General features: G+C 30.2%; 2 protein-coding genes across 6 annotated transcripts; both read left to right on the plus strand.

Annotated features, from left to right (window-relative positions):
• The first annotated feature begins 1,861 nt into the window (after positions 1 to 1,861).
• On the plus strand, positions 1,862 to 24,478 carry eEF1alpha2 (eukaryotic translation elongation factor 1 alpha 2). Of its 5 annotated transcripts, none has more exons than XM_065512731.1 (5): positions 1,862 to 1,926; positions 9,806 to 9,880; positions 16,918 to 17,825; positions 18,213 to 18,418; positions 21,519 to 24,478. In XM_065512731.1, exons 3-5 carry the CDS (start codon positions 17,003 to 17,005, stop codon positions 21,876 to 21,878), a joined length of 1,389 nt encoding a protein of 462 aa, XP_065368803.1. In that variant the 5' UTR covers positions 1,862 to 1,926; positions 9,806 to 9,880; positions 16,918 to 17,002; the 3' UTR covers positions 21,879 to 24,478. The 5 variants fall into 5 exon arrangements, with proteins under 5 accessions (XP_065368803.1, XP_065368809.1, XP_065368818.1 ...); XM_065512737.1 differs by lacking the exon at positions 1,862 to 1,926 and adding an exon at positions 2,008 to 2,032; XM_065512727.1 differs by lacking the exon at positions 1,862 to 1,926 and adding an exon at positions 9,380 to 9,440.
• Positions 21,900 to 22,739, plus strand: LOC135964125 (myb-like protein M). Its single transcript, XM_065516207.1, has one exon. The coding sequence runs from the start codon at positions 21,900 to 21,902 to the stop codon at positions 22,737 to 22,739; it is 840 nt and encodes a 279-aa protein (XP_065372279.1).
• Positions 24,479 to 26,118: the final 1,640 nt, after the last annotated feature.

Here is a 26,118-nt window from a genome sequence, read left to right on the forward strand (position 1 = left end):
ACCGATGTTCGGCATAATTCTGGCTAATACATTTGTTACACCTGCTGCCTTCTTGCATGCATATTCCATATGTCTTTTAAAATTTAGACGGTCATCTATCATGACGCCCAAGTACTTCATTGCCTCTAATGAAGCTATTGTGGTTGCGCAGGGTCTCCCTTTTTCTTTTTCCACTTATAAGAACAAGATCTGTTTTGTGTTCGGCTAGCTGCAGGTTTACTGATGTCAGCCAATTTGTTGTCATACTTGTCATAGTTGGACCTCGTCAATGTGTCTTGCCTGAATCAGCCTACAATGCTTGCGTCATCAGGTATTTTTAGATCGAAAATTCCATTGTACATAATCACCCTTATTGTACTTGTGAATGTTCACGGCTGTGACACAATTCTATTCTATCGAAAGTGGAATTATTTTAGTATTTTGCTTTTTCATAAAAAGTATAATAAATATGTTTGGAATAAATTCACCTCCGTGGAATTTAATTTTGTTTAATATTATTGAGTTTACTTCAAATTTTAATTAACATCTTTACTTAATTTTTGGTTTAATAAGCAAAACATTTCCAATTCAGAAAAAAAAATAAAAAAAAGAAGGAAAATATCTTAAATTGATTAAACATCTGTGTTTTATTGTCAAAAAACATAAATTTAAAAAAATTTAACTATTAGTGCATTAGACCGGGGTCACCATTTATGAAAGTAAAATTTGCGTCACCACTGGCGGGTAAAAATCAGCAAAATCGTTCCACAAATGGCTGAGATATGAGGAAAAAACCTGGACAACCTCGATTTTTGACCTATATCTGGATTACTAAGTCATTTTTTTTTCACCAAAAGTTTTTTTTTGAAAAAACCAAAAAAAAATTTTAAATTTAAAAAAAAAATTTTCAAATTTTAAAAATTAAAAAAAACAATTCGAAAATTTTTTTCCAAAAATTTAAAAAACTGCAAAAAAAAATAAATTTTGTTTACCTAAAAATATTTAAAATTTTTATTTTGAAGTATAATTTGGTGAGGGTATATAAGATTCGGCACAGCCAATTATAGCTCTCTTACTTGTTTTAATTGAAAACTTTACGGTTTTGGGGGAAAAATTCCTATTTCACCCTCTGGATCCGCGCCTGCTCAGTATGACCCCTTTCACACTAGGCAATTTAGTTGCGCAAGTCTCTTGCCCAACAACAAAACAGCATGTAAATTTTTCTTCTCCTTAACCCGACATTACCTCTGTCATCAACAAACACAAGCGACTTGCGCAACTAAATTGCCTAGTGTGAAAGGGGTCTATATAAATATTTTAAAACTAATTTTGAAATGAGTTTTCAGATAATATCTAAAAATGGTATTCGATTGCATTTCCCAACTAACTACAATACATTTAAAATCTTGTAAGAATAGACAATATAAGATTCCATATGATTTTGGAAGATGCGGTGAGCAAATTACACACAAATGCACATTCTTAAAGTGCTTAAGGTGTAGTTTTGGTTTAAAGTTTTTGAAGCCCTGCAAATATACACTACATTTGAATACTGATTGTATAGAGATGATGTGAAGAAGCTTTTATTTTTCGCTAATCACTTACAATTACATGTGGTACATTATTTGAAAAACTTTGTCGATTTACTATTTGCAGTCATCATTGACAATTGCATGATGTTGGTATGTATATGTAGGTAGGTATAATGGCTAAAATGATTCACATATTGTCTATTTGTGACATTATAAATTTCCCGCTTACACTAATAGTGAAAGGGCTAAAGCTTTCGATGCCCATCAAACTAGTGCACTCATTCGTTACATCTGTACCTATACATTAGTATAATATACATATCTGTGCGAATATTTGATGGGTATGATGCGCTTTTCCAGCGCATGTGCATCTTGGGCATTGTGAAAATCGGCCTTTCCGTCTTTTGTGCTCGAGGTAAGTGGCAGGAAAATTTTGTGTCTGTAATAAAATCGAAAAAATTTCAAAGAAATTGCAAGCATCCATTTAAATTTAAATTCAAATAATTTTATTCAATAAAGTGGTAAGTGTTTTCTGTAATTATTTTCAAAAATTTCTTCAAATCTAATACAGTTTTCAAGATACATACATATTCTTATAATTTAATCAAGTGCATAGGTATTTTGTACCTTTATATATATATGTATATGTAATATACTATATATAAATATGTATATGCATGTGCATATATACGAGATGTGCAAATATGTATAATACCGGCCGGTGTAATTGAATTGAAAAAAAAAAAATTCAAATGAAATTTTTAAATTAATATTTTGCTGTGATTTTTTCAAAAAAAAAAAAAAAATTGTGGAAAAAAGTGTATAAAGTTCTTGACTATTTCGTAATTTTGCAATATGGCGACACATGTGGTCTTAGTCTATATATGCAGATATGCATGTGTTTGTGTATGTATCTACTTATCTAACCGGAAGTGCAATTTATACATAAATTCTTAGTTTTTTTTTAGAAAAAATTATTTTAAATAACAAACAAATTATTCATCATGAATTAATAGAAAATTAGACATATGTATAGAAATAAAATTTGTGAAATCACTTTCTAGAAACCCTTTACCAGATTTGTAAGATTTAGGTATACATACAAAACTTGTCAGCTAATTAATACAATTTCTTTCTCTTATTTTTTTTTCTTATAAATATTAACCATATTTTTCCTAAAAACTATAAATTTGTCAATATGTATAAGCATTGCTAATTTTTTAAGTTAATCGATTTTCGATCTTTTTCTATGTTTAAATATTCTAAATAACAAAAACAACTTATTATTTTATAACAATTTTAAATAAAAACAAATGTCTGTTGTGAAATTATATGTATAGGAGAGTATTTCTTAATTTATTAGAAAATTTATTATTAGAGTGCCTTCATTTGTATGAAGACAAAAAAGATTTCAAATACACTTCCTCAAAAATAATGTTAACAATATTTTCAAATGGTTCTCAGAATATCTGGATTCAATTAGTTCGTTTTTTGTGAGCTGGACCAAATTTAAAACTCGCCTTAAATTTTGATTTACGATCAGCAGAGTGCAGTCCCTCAAAATTAATGATTTGAATGTTTTCAAATGGTTCTCAAAATATTTGGATTCCAAATAAGATTTCAAAAATAATGATTGTAATGTTTTCAAATGGTTCTTTTTTTTGAGATGGACCAATTTTAAAACACGTCTTAATTTATGATATACGATCAATACTCCCCCAAAATTAATGATTGGAATGCTTTCAAATGGTTCTCAAAATATTTGGATTTAATTTTGTTTTAAAACACTTCTTAAATTCTGATTTTTGATCAATAAATGTTTTGTTTTCAAAATATTTCGATTCAATTAGACCATTTTTAGAACACTTACTTGACTGGTTATCAAATAAATTGCAGTATATTAAGGTGATCGAATTTGTTTGGTTGTAGTCCAAGTCCTCCAATTAAACTGTAAGTTTATTTTAAAATTTTGTGCTAAATTTTAGATGAAAAATGCATCGAATATTTTGAAAGCAATTTCCGTATAATCTGAAAGCCATCTACTTACTAGACTACTTTCAAAAATTTTAGATAAAATTCGAACTACACCATTTTTCATTGAAATTGATAATTTCCATTTGAAATTGAGAAAATTCCAATTGAAATTGATAATTTCCATTTTAAATTGAGAAAATTCCAAATGAAATTGAGAAATTCCATTTCAAATTTAGAAAATTCCAAATGAAATTGAGAATTTCAATATGAAATTGAGAAAATTCCAATTTGAAATTGAGAATTTCCATTTGAAAATTCAAGTTCAAGTTCTCAATTTCATTTGGAATTATCTCAATTTAAAATGGAAATTCCCAATTTCAATTGGATTTTTCTCAATTTAAAATGGATATTCTCAATTTCATTTGGAATTTTCTCAATTTAAAATGGAAATTCCCAATTTCAATTGGATTTTTCTCAATTTAAAATGGATATTCTCAATTTCAATTGGATTTTTCTCAATTTAAAATGGAAATTCTCAATTTCATTTGGAATTTTCTCAATTACATGATATTGATATTAATGTTCTCAATTTCAATGAAAAATGGTATACGAATTTATATGAATATTGCGTGTTATTTCTTTGGAACTAAGGGCCTCATTTTATAAAACGAAGCGTTCAGAAACGTAAACATTTTGTATGAAGAATACTGGGAAAAATGTTTCAAACTTGAATTTTTTCCCTACAAAATTTGTTTAAAGTTTATCGTTGCATTCTATAAAATTAGGCCCTAATATGATAAAAATCACTCTTTCACCAACAATTAGGGAAACAATTTCGAAAACTTCGAAAGTTTTAAGAAACAGTCCAGCACATAATATTGTTAACATTTGATCGAACTATATTCGAAAAAGTTTGCACTAAAGCAAAAGACAAATATGTCCTTTTGAAGTTGTTTATCAATTTTCTTCGAAGGAACTAAATGCAATTTTTGTGTATTATAAATATGAAAAGTATTTTATAATCGTAACTAAATATATATGTATGTATTAGGTTGAGGTCGTCGTCTTGCCTCCAAAATAGCCTATGTGTAATTTTCAGAAAATTTAAATAATATAATATTACCAAATAAGTATCTCTACTGATTCCGAGGCAATCAAAAAGAATCGTGAGCTTAAAAAATAATATGTTTTTGCTATCCTGATAAAATTTAAATTTACACATTTGGTCAATTCACAAGGTCTCTTAACATGTTATATTGTCCTAATATATCGGCTACTATTCGGCGCAGATCTCTGCTGGTTTGTTACGATAACACAATAAACATAGCATACAGAGAGTATTATTTTAGGAAATTTTTTGCTTGAAAACAATAAAAACCGTTGTGAAATATTAGGACATTATGACAATATGACATGATACGAGACCTTGTGAATTGAACAATTTGTATTCTAAAATTAAAACCAAGCTCCTGCCGAGAGACATAAAGATTTAAGATTTGTTTTTAAATATTTCTTAACTGTGTATTTTGAAGTCTCTCAGCGGGAGCTAGGTTTAAATTTTAGACCCATAGTTTCTTGGGGAAATGTTCTTAGAATTTTTCGTAGAATGCGTTTTTACTAAACGCCCGGGTTTTCATAAGATTCTGAGACGATCTAGATATGTCCGTCCAAAACGAAAGGAAATGAAATTTTCCACAAATTGAAAAGGGGCAATATCGGTCTATGATTTCATCCATAGCACCCATACAAATGTACCCCCGGAATACTGTTTGAGCAGCCGTTTGATTATGCGGCAATCCTGATAAAAATTTGCATTTAAATTACTTCTAAGTACTCTGAAATCATATTGTAAAGTATGCCGAAAATCGGGAATTTAACATTAATAATAGTCTTATAATATCGTGATGAAATTGAACTTAAACAAGTTTTATATGAACGTATGTATGTATATCTTTCTATTAAATTTTGTGAGGATCGGTGCATAATTGACCAAGGCTAATTTTTTAAGTTTTCGCTTAATTAATTTACCTCTTTAATTTATCAAGAACAAATTTCCGTTTTATTGAGTTTCGTTTAATTGCGTTACTCTAACCTCTTAATCGATTTATAAATTATAACACCATTGTTAAAACTAAATCAAAAATTCGACCTAAGTCTACTTAAGATTGTAAGATCAAACAGAATCAAATAAAATAAAACTTTTTTTTGTTTTGAATCATACTAAATAAAATAAGTTTTTGAAATAAATAAAAGAATTCAAATGTATTTTACTTAGTGGTTACGTCTTTTTCGTCAAATATTTGCCGTGTGTGACCCTACCTTAAGTATTTGTTTTTCTCAATTTCTTTGCAAAAAAAACTTTACTTTGAAAGGGCTTTCCTAGTCTCATCTAACGGCATATACGTTGGTTATTAATATTGGGATATTCCACAATTTGTATGATTTTTCAAGGATTTTTTATGTAATTACAAACATTTCAAATCGATCTAGTTTCGGCAGTGGACCTTGTATGCTATCATCAATTGTAAACAGCACAAATTATACAGATATGAAAAAGTATGTTTTGAAAAGAGGGACAAATATATTTCACACTAGTTGCCTATTGAAAATTGTATTTTTTTCAATCGTTCTGCAAATCACAACCATTGAAAACTTTTTTGACAACTGTCATTTGTTTCATATCTGTAATAACCTGTGGTAAACAGTATTTCATAGAATGATTTCAACTGATATAAAGTTTAGTTGTGTCATTTAACTACCGTTTCTTAAAATATCTTCAATATCAAATTAAATTTCATTAATGAATTCAATATGAAATAATTAATAGGCTTTATTTCTTAGCACTTCAAACATATTAAATTCATACCATTAAGAATTAATTTGTTATAGAATTATTTTAATTTAATTTTAATTCACATTCATTACAAGATAGCTTTAAAAATTGTATTGAATGATTAAAATTGTCTTCAAATCAAATCTATTACAAATAGATTTTAAAAATTATTAAAAACATAACAAGAAAAAAATTTAAATAAAATACTTTCATTATACCCTACACCACCATGGTGGGGAGGGTATTTTGGATTAGTGCTGATGTTTGTAACGTGCAAAAATATTGTCCCAACATTCACCTTAAAGTATACCAATCTGCTCAGGATCACTTTCTGAGTCGTCCGTCCATGTAAACCTTGCAATCAAACTACAGGTCGCAATTTCAAAGATAATTCGACAAAATTTGGTACAAGCTCTTCTATTTATATAAGCCGAATTCGCCTCACCAAATTTTGTGATGATCAGTCTACAATTAGTCATACCTACCATATAGGCCCACTTCCGAAAATCACTTTAATTAGTATAAATCTCTTAAAAATTTTGGTATTCCAATAAAATTCAATACAAAGAATTTATAAATATACGAAAGTCATGTTACCAAATTTTATAACGATCGGTCCATAATTAGTCATAGCTCCCATATAATGCCCACTTCCGAAAATCATTTTAATGAGTATAGATTTCTTAAAAATGTTGGTATTCAAATAAAATTCAACAGAAATAGATTTCATATATACAGAAGTCATGCCATCTGATTGGTCCATAATTAGATTGGTGTAGGGTATCATATTGTCGGGCTTGACCGACTATACTTTCTTACTAGTTTTATTTGGATTTGATTGAACCATTCAAATGTTGAACGAATTTTATTATGAATTGATTCAACTATTAACTATGTTTCCAAATCAACATATGTATGTATATGAACTTAAGTTTTTAAAACGGCAACTCAAGATAAAGTTACGCAAAGTTATAAAATCTTTCTCTGATATGGGTCGAAATTAAAACAAAACAAGTAAGAGAGCTACAGTGAGCCTCAAAAGTAAGTAAACACCAAAAATTATTTGATTTTTTTAAGATAATAAAAATCCTAAAATCTATCCATCGATTAAAATTTTAAAGTTTCGGTTTGTTGGAGATTGGGTTGAATAATAGATTCGGTTCTGAAAAACAAAGATTTAAGTCGGCCTATAATAATTTCCATGATCTTAAGAAAATCGAAAAATTCACTGGTGTTTACTGACTTTTGAGGCTGTGGTTATATTCGGCTTTGCCGAATCTTATATACCCTTCACCAAATTATACTTCAAAATAAAAATTGAAAATATGTTTAGGTAAACCAAATTTATTTTTTTTGCGGTTTTTTAAGTTTTTAGAATTGTTTTTTTTAAATTTTCTTTAAACTTTTGGTGAAACCAAAAAAATCGGGTTAAAAAATATTTCTCCGTTTTTGACCCATTGTAGGTCCAACTTTTATGGTCTTATATACGTCATTGCAAAGGTTTTTGAAATATCTATCATTAGATATCCATATAGGTCAAGAATAGGTCAAAAATCGAGGTTGTCCTGGTTTTTTTCCTTATATCTCAGCCATTTATGGACCTTCTCGAAAGCATGTCCGAAATGGCTTAATGGCTTCTATAAGGATCCAGAATATATATACTTTATAGGGTCGCAAATGAAAAATGTAGAAATTACAAACGGAATGACAAACTTATATATACCCTTCTCACGAAGGTGAAGTATAAAAACAAGTACAAGAGTGTTTTATATTCGGCTGTGTCGAATCTTGTATTTGTGGGTATTTTTTATTTATTGACAATAAAATATTTTTCTGATATAGGGGTTATATGGCATTGGTTCAAAACAATATAAATTTGAACTCAATAAAATTAAAGAAGGACCACATTTTTTAGTGATTTAAAACCGCAAAAATAACAGCCCTCCTAATGAACACAATAAGGTTAATAATCCTCAATAGTTTAAGGAAATGCCGAATACTTTAGTGTTTTAAAATTAAAAATTCGTGAGAAGTCAATAAAATACGACATATGAAAAAAAAGAAACATTCATAATTTGTATGAATTTCATATGGACTAAAAGTTGTATACATATGCCCATATTAGACGTATGATTAACACATGTTACGATTACAATTTGCATACAACTGCAAATTGGAACAGAATACGGTGACTACTGAATTCTGAATATATTTTTGTTTTTTTAATTTGGTGAACAAAACACACAGTACAACTATTTGCAGCAAAATTTTGTTACTATGTCAAGAATAGAAATAAGACGACCATGTTATAAAGTGAAAAATAAATCTCAGCAAGTTTTAACACATGCACAAATGCTTGCATTGACAATGCGCAAGTTGCAACAAGGGAGTGCAAATTTGACTGCTGCTGCTGATATTTTTTTGTGTTTAGGTATTTAGTGTGTGTTTGTAGTTGTAGTTGTCGTACCTTTGCCCAAAATTTCCATTATGCACCACAAACAGATTTCGATGGAGCATTGTTGCAGACGACGACAACAGACATGCCATTACATGGAGCTGAGCAACTGCACCCCAAATAATATTTTACACAAGAGAGTAAAATATTAATCGTTTTTATGACGAAACCGAAAATCGTGCATCGTCATGTGAATTGATTTTTTAACTGTAAATACGATGATGAAGAATGTAAAACTGAAAGGCCAACGAATTGAAAACGATTCAAAACCGAACGAACTTTCCAATGCACACAGAAACCGGTCGGTGGCTTTCGCGGCGTGAGATTAGCCCTTCTTTTATTATGGTGTTTATTTATTTTTTTCCTCTAGCTCATATTCATATTCTTCCTTGTTTTTTACGGTGCTCTGTTTGTTTGTTGCATGACTGTTCCGTTCCATTCAGCTCTGTTCGTATGCTCGCTCGCTGGCCTGTGTACATTTTGGAGACAAATGCAATGGTAATGATGATGAAGACGATGGGAGTTAACTCTAAAGTGTGGCACATAGTTATTGATTTTTCGTATAGAGAAAAATCACGAGTGCGCTACGAACAGACAAAATTTCATATTTCCAATCCAGACGTTAGCAGAAAGACAAAGAACAGACAGTGCACTTAAACTATTAACGGTAAAAATGTTTTATAAAACTGCAAAAAACTTACCAATTAATGAAAATTTTAAATAAATATTAAAGCTGGTGCTAAAATAAAATATAGAAATTTAAAAAATATAAACGGAATTAAATTAACATTTGCTAATTATGTTCTAAATAATTTAAAAAAAAAAAATACCACAAGTCTAAATATTAAAGTCGGCCCTAAAATATAATATAGAAATTAAAATGGAATTAAATAAATATTGGCTAATTATGTTATAATACTGATATTTAAATAAACTTTAAAAGAAAATCTTGCAATTTCTTTAATTATTGTGATAAACATTCATAGGTTTTTGTTAAATTGTTAATAATTTTTCGTTTTTAATTTATTATAGTGCTTTCTGTGACAATTTTTTGGGGTTAACAGCAAATAACGGTTAATTGCTACTTTAACAAGCGGCATACAAAATGTAAGTACAACAAAAAAAACATACTCTCTCTCACCGCTTACTCCTAAATGCATTACTCCGACATATATACTTACATATACGGAAAAAACCGAAATCGTTTCTCTATGTATGTGTTAAAAGCCGGATACTAATTAAAGGGGTCATGCAAATTTCTATATGAGAAGAGAATTTCTCTTCTAAATCCGAAAGAAAGTTTATATAATGATATTTCTATAATATGTATATTTTAAAACTGCCACTCCTTCTTAGGAAGAACATTTAAGATCTTCTGCACAATGATCAATAATACAGGGCAACAAAATCGAAAAAAATTTTGAAGGCTTTATAAACCAATACACAATTTTGATGTATTGTGGTTCCAGTAGTGCAAAAATGGTAAAATTTTTAAATTTTTCTAAAATTTTGAATGTTTTTAAATGTTTCTCTACATAATTTATGATAACTCAAAAACGGTCCGATATTATTGAAGTAAACTTAAAATAACATAACCTTTAATATGGCGTTTTAATCGGCTCAGTAGTTTCGGAGTTATCATATGAAATTGAAGCAAAAAATATATTTTTTACGTGAAAATAGCTAATTTTTGTGTTTAAAAAACTCTTGAAAAATTGAAAACTGCAGAACTTGTTCAGGTTTAATACTTTGTCGCAAAGCCGCATTAATACCAATAAAATGAGATATCGAAAATAAAAATCGATTGATTCTTTTCGAATTTATTCACAATTAAGTGAATTCGCTCATTTTGTAAAATTTAACTTTATTGTTTGTTATACATAAAATTGAGTAGTTAATGTTCTTCTTCCGATTGATTGAATGCTGAAAACATTGTCCTATGTGCTATGTACAAATTTTCACATATATATTGCGTTTTAATCAGCAGTTTCGGAGTTATAATAACAAATTGAAGCAAAAAATATATTTTGTATGTAAAAATATCCAATTTTTTTGTTTTAAAAAAATCATGAAAAATCGAAAACGGCCGAAATTGTTTAAATTTATTGCTGTATCGCAAAGCCACATGTAATAGGAACAAAATGAGATAACGATCATAAAAATCTATGGATTATTTTCGAATTTATTCACAATTATTTAAGTGAATTCGCTTATTTTCAGAAAATTGTATGTAAATTTTACATGTGTTTTGTTTTTGTTAAAATTTTTATTACAATAACAAAACACATGTAAAATTTCAATCAACTTTTGAACTTTTCTAAGTTTACTTCAATAATATCGGACTAATCCTTTTTGAGTTATCATAAATTATGTGGAGAAACATCTAAAAAAAATTCACAATTTTAGAAAAAAAACATGTTTAAAAAAATCTATCCATAGAATTTAAAAATTTTACCATTTTTGTACTTAGGTAACCATGATGCATCAAATCTATATAGTGGTTAGTGAAGCCTTTTTTTGCTGTTGACCTGTGTAAATTTTAATTGTTAAATCCACAAATCATTAGATTTACGATCAAATTCTTTACTTTAAAACATAGATGGAATTTGTGTTAACATACATATCAAAATGTGATCAATAGTGCCAAAACTCTTTTCAAGGACCGACATAACATTTACGAACTTTATTTTTAATGAAGAACAGACAATTTCCTTAGTTTTTAAAAGCTTAGCGTAATAATAGATTGGGTATATTATGACAAAATTTGTCTCGGAGTGTCAAAAGATGCCAACTTACTTTCTCCAATGACAATATACGAGGGTGGGTCAATAAGTCCTCGAAAGGGCAACACTGCTCCTGTCAGCAGGCATCTGTCAGTTGACTGCTCTCAAAATTTCAACAAGCTGCGTTATTTAGTTTGTGTTTGACAGCCATTTTGACAAACCTGAAGAAATGTCTCGGCGGAAAGAGATTTGACTCCAACCATGAAATCATCTCACCAAAAATTCCTATTTTGACCTTGTTAGATCTTATTTTTTGGAAGGGATACATAAATTAGAGAAACATTGGACTTTTTGATCCACAATCGTAGCATTCTTAAAGTCGAAGGATCCTTTCATGTAGTGCTACAACTACAATCTGTTATTCTAAAGTTCTGTGAGACTATGCTAATTGTTTTAAAAGTCGTGGGGCACTCGCTGTTTAATGCTGTTTTCCCAATTAAATCGTTTAACCCACTAAAACCTTTTGAATTGATAGGAGTACATCAGAATACGTAAATCTCTTCGTGGTATTGTTTTTGCTTCATTGAAATCGGGGTTAGTATTTGTAATTTGGCATTGCTGTAATCGAAAAGTCTGGAAAAAGTCCACATTATCAACACTAGAGTTAGAAGATATACAATATTCTTCTTTTAGATTTGATGATTTCTTCATTATTTGTTCTATATCCATAGTAGTTTTTATTTCATTTTATAATAAGTAATCTCCGTGGTCGTTGATTTTGTACTCGTCCCTCATTTTGTCACCTTTACCTTGTGTACTGGATTTATTTTGTTCGCCTTCGCTTAGAACAGACTTTTGAGCTTATTAAGGAGGAAAAAAAACGCTAGTGGAAGTTGATTTTTTACAACTTCCTGGTCAGAGATTTGAAGTTGCGTATACAAAATCGGACTTCACCGATAGTTCCAAACAGGCCAATTTTCAAAGTACTCGCACTGCACTGTGTTATTTCTAACAATATATTGTTATCGTACTCAAATAATTGTTATTTTAATTTAATTTCAACAATATTTTAGTTGCTGTAACATTTTAATATTCATCGCAATTATAAATTTGAGTATGTTTCACTGAAACATTATTCACCCTTGTCGTGATTGGCGAAAACGTCTTACGCCTACGACAGTTTCGTACTACCACTGTGTTACGAAACTGTCGTACCACTGTTTTTTTCTGCGTGTAGTATTCAAATATTTCTGGGTACCTGGTCGCGAATGGGCCGTTAAAAGGTGTTATCGCTCGAAAAGGCTGATTTGAGAATACTTACTGGATTATTTACCAGACATTGTGATTTTAGATACCATCAATTTACTTCAGGTAATGTTGGGACAATACAGTGCAGATTTTGCGAGCTGCACTATGAGACCTCTGATTACTGTCCAATGTTGGAAGCCTGGTGATGTGTTTGGTCTTTCAACAATAGTAATTGGCTTATTAAGAAGCTAAATCTATTATGAAGAAGTATCGAGATGCACTAATAATAATAGAAGAGGGACTGTCGCAAAGGATTTTATGTATCAAAAGTTCTGTGTCACTTGCACTTCACTCATTAAGTAGTGCATCGATAAAACCGGTAACATGTAAATAGAAGAATAAAAGAAGAAGAATAAAAGAAGAAGAATAAAAGAACAAGGGAGAAAGTGAGAATTGAAAGTAAAAACATTTTTCGTACAGATTTATATTTGTTAAGTTTAAACCAACTTTGTATTGTTGTACGTTGTAAAGCAAAACTATTTTTCTAACTAAATGTTTAAAACCAAAAACGAAACAATTCAAAAACAAGTAAATCTACGTTTCCGCATACACAGTAATCGGCACCGAAAACGAAATTCCATACATTTGCACCGAAAAAAAGTTCGTTTCAGAATTACGCAACGAAAATTGGGAACGAAACGGCACCATCATCAGTAACGAAAAACCTGTCATTTGGGGCCGGAACGAAAACAACTTCAAGTAGGTTGTTTTCAGTGCTGTAGGAACGAAATTATTTTAATTATTTTTTTATTTAAAATTTAAAGACAATCAAAAATAATGAAATTCTATTTAATGTGCGACATCAAAAATTAAAAAATAATTTCGTTTCTGTTTTATGCCGCAACGCACCCAACTGAAACATAAACAATTAAGAAACGAGACAGTGACGAACACCAACGTTTTTCAGTTTCAGTTTTCGTTATCGGCACCGATTACGGTGTATGCGGAAACTCAGCTTAAGAGAGCTATATTTGCCTGTGCCGATTCTTATATACCGTTCACCAAATTATACTTCAAAATAAAAATTTTAAATATTTTTAGGTAAACAAATTTTTTTTTCCATAGTTGTTTTTTAATTTTTTGTAAAAAAATTTTCGAATAGTTTTTTAAATTTTTTGTCGTGTGATTTATGTCTATATGAAAGTTATTTTTGTTGAATTTTATGTTTATACCAATATTATTAAGAGATTTATGCACTTTAAAGTGATTTTCGGAAGCGGGTCTTATATGGGAGTTATGACTAATTATGGACCGATCATAAAATTTGGTGACATGAATTTTGTATATATAAAACTTATTTGGAGCGAAATTTGTGTAGATACATACATAAGTATGTATATAAATTAAACATTTATGACCGATAAAGTCCAATTTCGGGAGGACATTTGTATGGGGGCTAGGTGAAATAATCAACCGATTTCAGCCAATTTCAATTTATTATATGTACCAAATTTTCCGCACAAGGTTTACGTGGACAACCAGCCAGCCAGACGGACATCGTTTAATCGACTCAGAAAGTGATTGTAAGTCGGTCGGTATACTTTAATGTGGGTGTTAGACTAATATTTTTTAAAACATCTGCACAAACGCATTATTTCTCCCCACTATGGTGATGTAGGGTATAAATATAATGAAACAAAAGTGGTACTGATTAAATTAGATATATGAAAGTTTCTAAAAAGTATTTATATCCATATTGGATTTATTCGATAAGGTTTTTCCATTTCTTGTACCTAGTATGTTATTATTAGCGGGCGGATTTATATGCAAATGCATGTTTTTTCTCGAACGTCCAAATACAATGTAGACCAATTATCTATACGAATCGCACATTTTGCTGTAAAATTGCATATTTTGTTATATTTTACTTCAAAATGCATATTTATATGCATATTATCCAAGTTTTTAATAAAAATATAATTTTTTGTCGACAATGGGTAATATATTGTCTGGACAAAAAGTTGTTTGTCTACTTTGTTATAGAAATAGCATTGAATGTTATAGACTTACTTCTTTCGACATAGAGAAACTGGCATTAAGTTCTTCATTTCTCTATCAGCAGTTGACAATTATCATTTCAAACATTTTGCTTCAAAAAAGTTTAGATTTTTTTCTAAGTATCAAAAATTCATTAACTGTATCGAAAACAGTCATAATTGTTTTCATTGCAATTCCGATTAATACGAGATTTCGTTATCGAAAGATTTTTTAACTCCACATACACAGTTACCGCTCCTTACAGTCATTTCCCACCAGTTCTAGGATACTGTCCTGAAGTAGTGATTTTCCTATCATTTAGGGTGACAACCGGTACATAACTACCTACGTGACTAGCATATCGTAAGCTGGGGATTGGATAACTTAGAGACAAATGCAGTACACAATTTAAAGTGACTACACTATAGATTACTTAGAGACACTTAAGTGACAATTGTCTTTACGCTAGATAACATGGGATGTATAATGTAATAGCACATAAAAAATTACCCAAAATAAATAAATAAATTGGAGTCAGCCAAGTGATCAGACATTAGTGACAATCACTGTCTATAAAGGAAACATTTACTACTTGCTTAACTGAGATCAAAATTAAGATTGGATGCTACTTTACATCACGATCAATATACTGACATTCATTCATACCAAGATTAATTAATATATTTATCGTTTTAATTTAAAGAGTCCTAACTAACGCGAATCATAGTTAATTAATTACTTTGATCCCTTTCACACTAGGCAATTTAGTTGCGCAAGTCTCTTGCCCAACAACAAAATAGCATGTAAAATTTTCTGCTCCTTAACCCGACATTACCTCTGGCATCTACAAACACAAGACACTTGCGCAACTAAATTGCCTAGTGTGAAGGGGTCTTTATGTTTATGTACTAAAATATTAGCGCATATATTTTAAGTTTTTAGGTCATATTTTGATTTTTTTGAAGCATATTTTAGGCGCATATTTTAAAAATTATAAATGCATGAAAATCCGCCCCCTAGTTATTATATATTAATACACATAGTTACAGTAGTTCGTTAAGAATATATGCGGACAGTATATTTATATATAGTTTAGTAGGTATACTTTGGTTTAGTATATCAAGATTAAGCTAAACCCTGCAGTTGGCAATAGAGAAACAACATATTTTCTTAGTTGTGGTTACTAAAATGTCTTCCACTTTCTACTTCTAACATATTTTTTACACATTATTAAGGCTTAGCACTGTGGTTCCAAATCATAATCTAGGTGGAAAAAATTATTTGGCGCTCTTTTTATATAGAATTGGTATCTCCGATTCCAAAAAAAATTTAAAAGATCAATATAAACTTTTTTTCAAGTTACAGTAGGGTCTAGATATACATACATATAAAAATCGTTAATAAAAAATTAAAAATTCATGTGTTTCTGAAACTAAATTTTTAAAAAGATCTGTAATTACTATATTTCAAGTTACAGTAGGGTCTAGATATATAAAAATCAATAATAAATAAATATTTCTAAATATTCCATTCCGTAAAAATTAAAAAAAAAATATTTCGGCGGGTGCTGGCGGCTACAATTTTTTTACAAAGACATTCCCCAGAAGTTTCATTAAATGATGTATATAGTCATTGGACGGGCTTCGACGGTCTTTTTTTTGGCAAGCTATGAAAATGGAGAGGCCCATAAATATAAGATATACACTTAATAAAAGCATATATCAATGTTTATCTATGTTTTGAAGTATGAATTTCTATATGGTAAAACAATTGAGATATATCTAATTTAGTAAAGCCGTAAAATATTAAAAAAAATTAACGAAAATATGATTCAAAATTTGTTGAACTTCTGGCGCTTCTGTCGAAAAAATGAAATGTCCAATTAAAAAACCAATTTGTATTGGAGGAGAGCAGATTATCAGCTTCCGAAAAAACTTAGTTTTTCCAAATTCTAAAGATACCGATTTTCATAATTTTGTCCACCTAGATTTTGATTTGGAACCACAGTACAGAGAGTTCTGACATATTACTAAATCAGTTATTTACTTTAAGTGCATACTAATAATTAAAATTTAAATAAATGGATTATTAAAAATTGATTTAAAATTTTTTTTATTCCTTTTCATCTCTGTTTAGCCAGTCTCTTTAAAAATTGCTTAAGAAAGCCTTTTAATTCTTTATTTGATCATTTTGTGTTAAATCGAAGCGAGAAACCGAAAAAATGGGCAAGGAAAAGACTCATATTAATATTGTAGTCATTGGCCATGTCGATTCGGGTAAATCGACCACTACCGGTCATTTGATTTACAAGTGTGGCGGCATCGACAAGCGTACAATTGAGAAATTCGAAAAGGAAGCCCAAGAAATGGGCAAGGGTTCCTTTAAGTACGCCTGGGTCTTGGACAAGCTCAAGGCCGAACGTGAACGTGGTATTACCATTGATATTGCGCTGTGGAAATTCGAAACTGCTAAATACTATGTAACTATTATTGATGCTCCCGGACATCGTGATTTCATTAAGAACATGATTACCGGCACCTCGCAGGCGGATTGTGCTGTATTGATTGTGGCCGCCGGTACCGGTGAATTTGAAGCCGGCATCTCAAAGAACGGTCAGACACGTGAGCATGCCCTTTTGGCGTTTACCTTGGGTGTGAAACAATTGATTGTCGGTGTTAATAAGATGGATTCCACCGAACCACCCTACAGTGATGCTCGCTATGAGGAAATTAAGAAGGAGGTGTCATCGTACATCAAGAAAATTGGCTACAATCCCGCCGGTGTTGCATTTGTGCCCATTTCCGGCTGGCACGGTGATAATATGTTGGAATCATCCGACAAAATGCCCTGGTTCAAGGGATGGACTGTTGAACGTAAGGATGCTAAAGTTGAAGGCAAGACTTTAATTGATGCTTTGGATGCCATTATGCCACCATCACGTCCCACCGACAAGCCATTGCGTTTGCCATTGCAGGATGTCTATAAAATTGGCGGTATTGGTACTGTACCCGTTGGTCGTGTCGAAACTGGTATCTTGAAACCAGGTAAGTGTGTTTAAGAGTATAAAACATATATTAATACAATATTGACATATTCCGTTCCAAAGTACTCACTTTGGTACTGTGGGGCGGTTTGGGTTTAATATCACAAACAACTAATGTGGGTCGTTAGGTTATAGGGTTAATGATTAGAATATATTACATATACTAGTTGTACGTTAGTTATAATGGGAAACAAACAGAAAAACCGATTAATTATATTATGAGTGGGTGGTAGGAGATATTGGAGTTTTATATATAGTTGTATAAGCATTTTAGTATGTATCTATTGTTGAACCTGTGAGTCATTTAGTGGGGCTTGTATTTATAGTACTTTAATTTCATTTTGTTTTGCTTTTCTGTTTCACTTAATTTTTATTTATTTTCCCTTAGGTATGGTGGTAAACTTTGCTCCTGTCAACTTGGTAACTGAAGTCAAGTCTGTTGAAATGCATCACGAGGCATTGTCGGAAGCTTTGCCCGGTGATAATGTTGGCTTTAACGTTAAAAACGTTTCGGTTAAGGAATTGCGTCGTGGATATGTTGCCGGTGATACCAAGAATTGTCCACCTAAGGGTGCTGCTGATTTTACCGCTCAGGTATGTATTGGAATTTATACTGAAATTTTAATATATAAATATTAGTATGCCCAGAAATATAAGGCATTGACAAATCTTATATACCATTCACCAAAGTATACTATAATGGAAACAAATTTTGATCTCAGCCACTTTTGGTCCGATTTAAAGCAAAAAATTACTCCACAGGAAAATGGGAAACTAGTTAGCGAACTGTTAGCGCCCCTCGAAAAACCTCCCTTTAAAAAAAACACACTGCCCGTATATAATTTCCCATAGAACTTAAACTGCCTATGAATTCATTAACGGAATGATTAAGAGATCAAATTTGATTTTGAAAACTGAATACCATAGAAAACCTATGGGAAATTGTAGAACGCAAAATACAGACTCAAATACATACCTCGAAGGAAGCTTTATCAGATACGGTTATAAGGGAATGGCAAAATGTTTCAAAGGAGACTATTGAGTATTTAATTGATTCAATGTACCCACGCTGTAATTTCCACAATATAATTTTTCGATCCTATAAAGTATATATATTCTGGATCCTTATAGATAGCGGAGTCGATTAACCCATGTCCGTCTGTCTGTTGAAATCAATTTTCTGAAGACCCCAGATATCTTCGGGATCCAAATCTTCAATAATTCTGTCAGACATGCTTTCGAGAAGTGTCCTATTTAAAATCAAGCAAAATTGGTCCACAAATGGCTGAGATATGAGGAAAAAAGCAGGACAACCTCGATTTTTGATCTATATCTGGATTACTAAGTCGTTAATATAGACAATATGGATATCTAATGATAGATATTTCAAAGACCTTTGCAAAGACCTAAGTTGGACCAACAATGGGTCAAAAATCGTAAAAAATATTTTTTAATCCGTTTTTTTCAACCAAAAAAAAAATTAAAAGACCAAAAAAATTTTTTTAAAATTTAAAAAAAAAAAATTTTAAAACAATTCGAAAAAATTTTTTTTTTTTAAAATAAAAAAAAATACTTAGGAAAAAAATATAAATTTTGTTTACCTAAAAATATTTAAAATTTGTATTTTGAAGTATAATTTGGTGAAGGGTATATAAGATTCGGCACAGCCGAATATAGTTTCCTTACTTGTTTTTGGTGGAATTTTGTTCATGTTTTTGTTGTGTAAAAGTGTAAAAATCAGAGTGTAATTTTCCATTTTTTTGAAATGAATAACCTTAATTTGTTTTCAATTCTCAGAATTAATATTTTAATTAAAATATTTGCAAAAGTTTCCATTGTATTGCCAATTACATACTGTATTTCACTTTAATACAATAAGCCACAAATTTTTTTATAATTTTGTCCAGCTAGAAACGTAATTGTAGCTTATAAATAAAACGTAATCATGTCCATGATACAATAATTGTAGAAGGTACAATCCATAGAGAACATAGAGCGGAAACTACTCAAACTCAAACAAAAAAAAAATTACTCAAAATAATCACACATACGAGTGTTGTTTTTGTTTTCACATAGTTTTTATACCCTTCAGCTTCGTGAGAAGGGTATATATAAGTTTGTCATTCCGTTTGTAATTTCTACATTTTTCATTTCCGACCCTATAAAGTATATATATTCTGGATCCTTATAGATAGCGGAGTCGATTAAGCCATGTCCGTCTGTCTGTCTGTCTGTCTGTCTGTCTGTCTGTCTGTCTGTCTGTCTGTCTGTTGAAATCAATTTTCTGAAGGCCCCAGATATCTCCGGGATCCAAATCTTCAACAATTCTGTCAGACATACTTTCGAGAATTTTGCTATTTAAAATCAGCAAAATCCGTCCATAAATAACGGAGATATGAGCAAAAATCCGAGACAACCTCTGAAAATTTCATCAAAAAACACAATGTATTGCATGCTTTGACAAAAAAACAACAAAACGTAGTTTGGATGTGCAAGTTTTGTGTATTTTGTTTTTTTTTTGTGTTTTGTTTCTTTTGGCATTGTTGTTGTTTTTTATACAACTAAACGTTTGTTTGGTTGTGTGTTGGTTTTTTTTACAAAAAAGCAACAAAACGTATGCTTGGTTGTGCATGCTTTGCGAATTTTGTTTATTTTTTGTGTTTTGTTTCTTTTGGCGTTGTTGTTGTTTTTTATACAACTAAACGTTTGTTTGGTTGTGTGTTGGTTTTTTTGACAAAAAAGCAACAAATCGTATGTTTGGACAAAAAAGCAACAGATAGTATGTGTGTTTTGTTTCTTTTGGCGTTGTTGTTTTTTAAACAATTAAACGTATGTTTGGACGTGTGTTGGTTTCATTGGCTTGCGTATTTTGTTTTTTCTTTTGGTGTTTTGTTTCGTTTGGCGTTGTTGTTGTTTTTTGTGTTCTTGATAAATTTAGGATGCTGTACGCTGAAAGTGGGCAATGTACATACATACCTATATACTAATTATAAAAAATAATAATGCATCCACAACAAAGGTGAAGGGTATATAAGATTCGGCATAGCCGAATATAGCACTCTTACTTGTTTCTACTAATACATTCTCACCACTTAGGTTTTTGATAACTATGTTAGGTCTTTGACAGGAGAGTTTCCGTTTTATGTCTATTCTCTATGGTAGAATCACTAGGGAGAGTTTTCAATATTTAGCCCTATAACGTCAAACTTTTATTTTGATTTTTTTCATATTTTTTTATATTTTCTTTTGTTGGACGTTACAAGAATTATATAATTGAGAATTTATTTTCTACTGAGTGTACTTTATATTGTAGTGTCATGATCATGTTCAAGATAATAAATTTTCAATTGTTAATAAAACAATAAAACGAATATAAAACAATTAATCTATTGTTTTCAGTTGTATTAAACTAAGTATTTCATAACATAGATAGAATTAATTCTTAATTCAATTTTAAAAATCAAATTTTATCACATAACCATTCAATTATTTAATATTCATTACGAATTAATTCATAGGCTTAATTCCTCAGTACATCAATCGTATTGAATTCATTCCTTTAAGAATTCATTCTCTAAAGAATTAATTTCATATTGATTCATTTAATTTTTCTATAATTCAAATCCATTACAAAATATCTTAATTAAATTTATACTATAAACCGTATTATGCATTAACTAAAATATTCTTATAGGTAATTGTCCTTAATCATCCTGGACAAATTGCTAATGGCTATACGCCTGTATTGGATTGCCACACTGCTCATATTGCATGCAAATTTGCCGAAATCAAGGAAAAATGTGATCGTCGTACCGGCAAGACTACGGAAACTGATCCCAAAGCTATTAAATCGGGTGATGCCGCCATTATTATGCTGGTGCCCACAAAACCGTTGTGTGTTGAAAGTTTCCAAGAATTTCCACCACTGGGACGTTTTGCCGTACGTGATATGAGACAAACTGTTGCTGTGGGTGTCATCAAGTCGGTAAACTTTAAAGAGACGACTTCGGGTAAAGTCACAAAAGCCGCTGAGAAGGCCCAAAAGAAGAAATAACTAGGGAGCAGCCAGAAGAAAATGCAAATACAACAAATTGAATGCCAACAAGAAGAAGAAGAAGAGCAACAGCAGCAACAGTTGCCAGAAGAACAGCAATCAAAGAAATTGTTGGCACATAAAAATTCATTTATTAAGCATAAATATAAAAGTAATAATAGTAATATACTAAAAATTATTATCACAATTAGAAATTATAATAATAATAACAATAATAATAATATTCATGAACATGATACTCTAATACAACAACAACCACAAAAACAACAACAGCAACATGAAGAAAACTCACAAAAAACTATTGATGTAAAACCAAAGAATAATAAAAACAACTCCTTCAGCACACCATTAAATACCATACATGAACATCCATTTAGAAGCATAGAAAAGACATCTTTATCACTCTCATCTTCTATTCCTCCTCTAACATTTAACACTAACATTAACAACAACAATCAACATTTTTTATCGTCATTGTCGTCGTCGTCGTTATCATTCCTTAAGCCTTGTCCCAACACCAAGACATTATTACCATTTTCATCAACATCATCAGCTACAACAACAACATTATTGTCGTCATTCTCATCCAACATCAACAACATCATGGTTAAACGTGAAAAATTTACAAATTTGGAAAGCATTTTAATACAATTTTTTATGGATTTTTTCCTAATTTACTATAATTATTTGTATCAAAATTTACACAGACATCGTAAATCATTTCGCAGGAAATCTTCATCATCATTACCATTAACATCATCTACAACAACAGCATCTCCATCAACTACATTCTTAAACAACAAGGACGTTATGCCAATATTGCATTCGAATAATTGTAATGCTCCCCTTAACATGTTATAATTATGACATCCTCCTAATTGTCACCATTGTCGCCATAACCATCATTTCATAAATCATCATTATTACTCATTTGAAATACTACTCTTGTCATAGCATTTGGCTCTCTTGTTCTAACTGTAACAATTGACAGATATTTTTTATTCAGATTTTGAAATGTACCAATTTGAATGATTATTTATCTTAGATATTCGATCTGTAATTTTCAAGTTTGTCATTATGGGAGAAGTTTGAATTCATTGCTAATAATTGGATTGACAAAGTCACTTAATAGTTCTCATGGATTTTGTAATAGACTTTAGAAAATGTTACTACTATTTTAAATCCAAAACTATTCATGTCACCTGTCAATTACGATATTCTTTAGATTAAAAACTTTATAATCACCCTTATCGTGGTTGGCTTAAACGTCTTACGCCTACGACTGTTTCGTACTAGATTAAAGATAAAATGAAAACTGTTTCTTTAATCTAGTACGAAACTGTCGTAGGCGTATGACATTTACGCCAACCACGATAAGGGTGAATATTTTAAGAGTTTTATAATAAATAAATGACATGAAGACTTTTCGGTCGTGTTTATTCAACAACTTTACTCCCTGTCTATACTTGACAAATATTTATCATAACAATGAATGCGTTTGTCATTTGTTTGCCAAGACAAAGTTGCACCAACAAAGCAATACTATTAATAATTGGAGATTATACCTTAGACACTTATCATGACAAAAATCGACCATTTGCTCTGCCCGAGTTCCCATCATAATATTTACTATCGGCATCATTAAATTGTTTATTTCTTTTTTACAATAAATTGATTTCAAAAATCAATTAAATGATTTGTTAAATTCGTTTTATTATGTATTTATAAGTTTTTTTTCTAATATTATTATTATTATCTGTAGTTTTAATTGAGATTTGATCTAAAAACTAAATGTTTCTTAAAGAAAATTTCCCATTTACGCAAGGAAATAAAATTAAATGTGTGCATTTTCCCTGTGGTTGATTTAAAGAAATCGAAAAAACAAAAAAAAAAAATATTAATAAATACAAATAAAAACATAAATCCTTCCAATAATTTTGGTTACTATCAATCTACTAATTTATGTCAAACATAAAATATCACAAATACTTTTAATTTGCCTCCACACATCATACCAAAACACCACCATACAGACAACATATAAATATAACTTACTTTCCAACGCCCTGCATTAACATCAACCGAAACAACAACATACCACATTCTAGATTCTAGAATCTAGATATATAAGATTCTATATCTTTTTACACCACACCACACCCACACACACCTACTCTCATAAGGAAGTGTGCTCTGTTTGATTTGATCAATTTTAAAAGGAAGAATAATGTTGGCAAAACGTTAAAACATAAATCAATGAAAAACAATTATAATAATAACAAGTTTTGTAGGCTTAAAACTTAAACGTATGATGAGATTGACTTGAAATGATAAGATACATATTAAATAATAAAATACATAAAAAATATTGTACTCTAACTGTATGTGCTTCATTCTCTTAATAAAAAAATAAAATAATAATTAAAAAATAAAAAAAGAATACCGAAAAAAAACGTAAAAAATAACTAATTGTAAAACCCCATCACATTTTTAATGGTACGTGTATTATGCAAAAGCAAACAATTTATTGGATTTCAACTGAGAAAGTGAAATAAAGGAAACCAAAAGGCTTAAAATATAATAAAAATACTTAAAAAGAATTATTGTTTTATTTGAAATGAAAGGAATATTAGAAAACTGTAAGTGAAATTAATAAATATTTTCAAACATTTTTACTTAAACTGATTGAATGTTTAAGGACTTTTTATACCATTAAGTTTTTGGGACATGTGTATTTCGATTTTCTGAAATCAACACGTCGCTTAAACCACTCTAAGATAAATCGTAATTCGAGGTCCATCAAATTATACAGTGAGTGAAAATACAATGGACACTTTTTTTGAAACACTTTGACCTTTTACGAAATATATATGAAGATCGCAAGTACGCACTCTGGGCATAAAACGAAGGAACCGTTATAAGATACGGTTATTAGGGATTGGCAAAATATTTAAAAGGAAACGATTGCATCTTTAATCGGTTCAAATGCAAGTAGTAATAAAGAACAATGACAACAAACAAAATACTGAGTCACAAAAAGGGACAGACAATTTAACAAAATTAAACATTAGTTTCCATTGTTTTGTCAATACATACTAATAGGGCCCATACACAACACCATATAATTGTGCAATCAAGTGATTGTGCCAGAGCTGATTGACCGTGTATGAGCTTGTGGTGTGATTGTAGCAGCTGCTGGTGCTTTATCAAAAATATTTTGATATTTTTTTGATTGTATCTGCATGATTGAATCGTGTGTTGTAAAATTAGCTCATAAAATTTAAATCCTCATGGCATAAACATCAAAAAATAAAAAATTAAATATGAATGCCAAAGAAAAAATATTTTGGGGAGCATTTCTCAAACGAAAACATGCCTTGCCTATGGAAAGTTAAAAGTGCGGAATGGTAGAAAAATTAAAAGAGGTGGACCAAGAAACAAATAGAGAAAATGTGGTAAAAAGAACAAATTTCGCACAAATTACATGTTTTTCGACCAAAAAAGTGAAAAATCTGCTGCAGGAACAGATGATGTTTTTGAGTCTTCGTTGTGGTATTACGATAAACTCAATTTTTGGAAGATCAGGAATGTTCCAGAGAAGGAAAATGTACCATCATCATCTTATGCGCTGATTGTCAATTCTTTTAGAAGTTTATTATGTTCTAGTTCCCCTTTGTTTTCTATTTATTTCTTCATCCAAACACGATTTTTTTGCTCATTTTTCATTTTAGGATAATAGCAACAATAAGTGCACCACAAATTTTATCATTATTCATTATAACCGTACCAGCATGCTGGTGTACTGTGTGCTTCAAGCTTAATTGTACAATCACTTATTTGCTCAATAACGATGGTGTTGTGTATGGGCCTTATAAAAAGCAGAGCGCCTAAAAATGAGCTCAAAATGCTCTATAATTAAATTAATATTTTTTTTTCGAAATTTAAAGTACATTTGGAAAGTTTAGACGGGTTTAGTGACCTGTAAATCAATTTCAATTATAGTCGTAAATCGTTTTTCCGGGTCTAAAGACTATTTATTGTTTCGGAGTAGACCGAGGTACAACCTAGTGCTATTCCTACAAAAATAATATATCGAGGGACTATATTTAAAACCCTCTATCTTAAAAAAAACTACTTTTCAGAAGAGCCAAAAAACTGTTTTTTTTCGCGTATTACTTGAGTTATTAAAATTCGGTATTCTACAATATTTGTTTAAAGCAACTACTGAATCTCACATATA

This window comes from Calliphora vicina, chromosome 1 (assembly GCF_958450345.1).
Source record: "Calliphora vicina chromosome 1, idCalVici1.1, whole genome shotgun sequence".
Taxonomy (NCBI): domain Eukaryota; kingdom Metazoa; phylum Arthropoda; class Insecta; order Diptera; family Calliphoridae; genus Calliphora; species Calliphora vicina.

What these genes read in the sequence shown, in the direction of transcription:
- eEF1alpha2 (XM_065512731.1), top strand. Translation starts at nt 17,003, where the DNA reads ATGGGCAAGGAAAAGACTCATATTAATATTGTAGTCATTGGCCATGTC. An exon ending in AACTGGTATCTTGAAACCAG is followed by an intron (nt 17,826 to 18,212) that starts GTAAGTGTGTTT and finishes ATTTTCCCTTAG; the next exon opens with GTATGGTGGTAAACTTTGCT. An exon ending in CTGCTGATTTTACCGCTCAG is followed by an intron (nt 18,419 to 21,518) that starts GTATGTATTGGA and finishes ATATTCTTATAG; the next exon opens with GTAATTGTCCTTAATCATCC.
- LOC135964125 (XM_065516207.1), top strand. Translation starts at nt 21,900, where the DNA reads ATGCAAATACAACAAATTGAATGCCAACAAGAAGAAGAAGAAGAGCAA.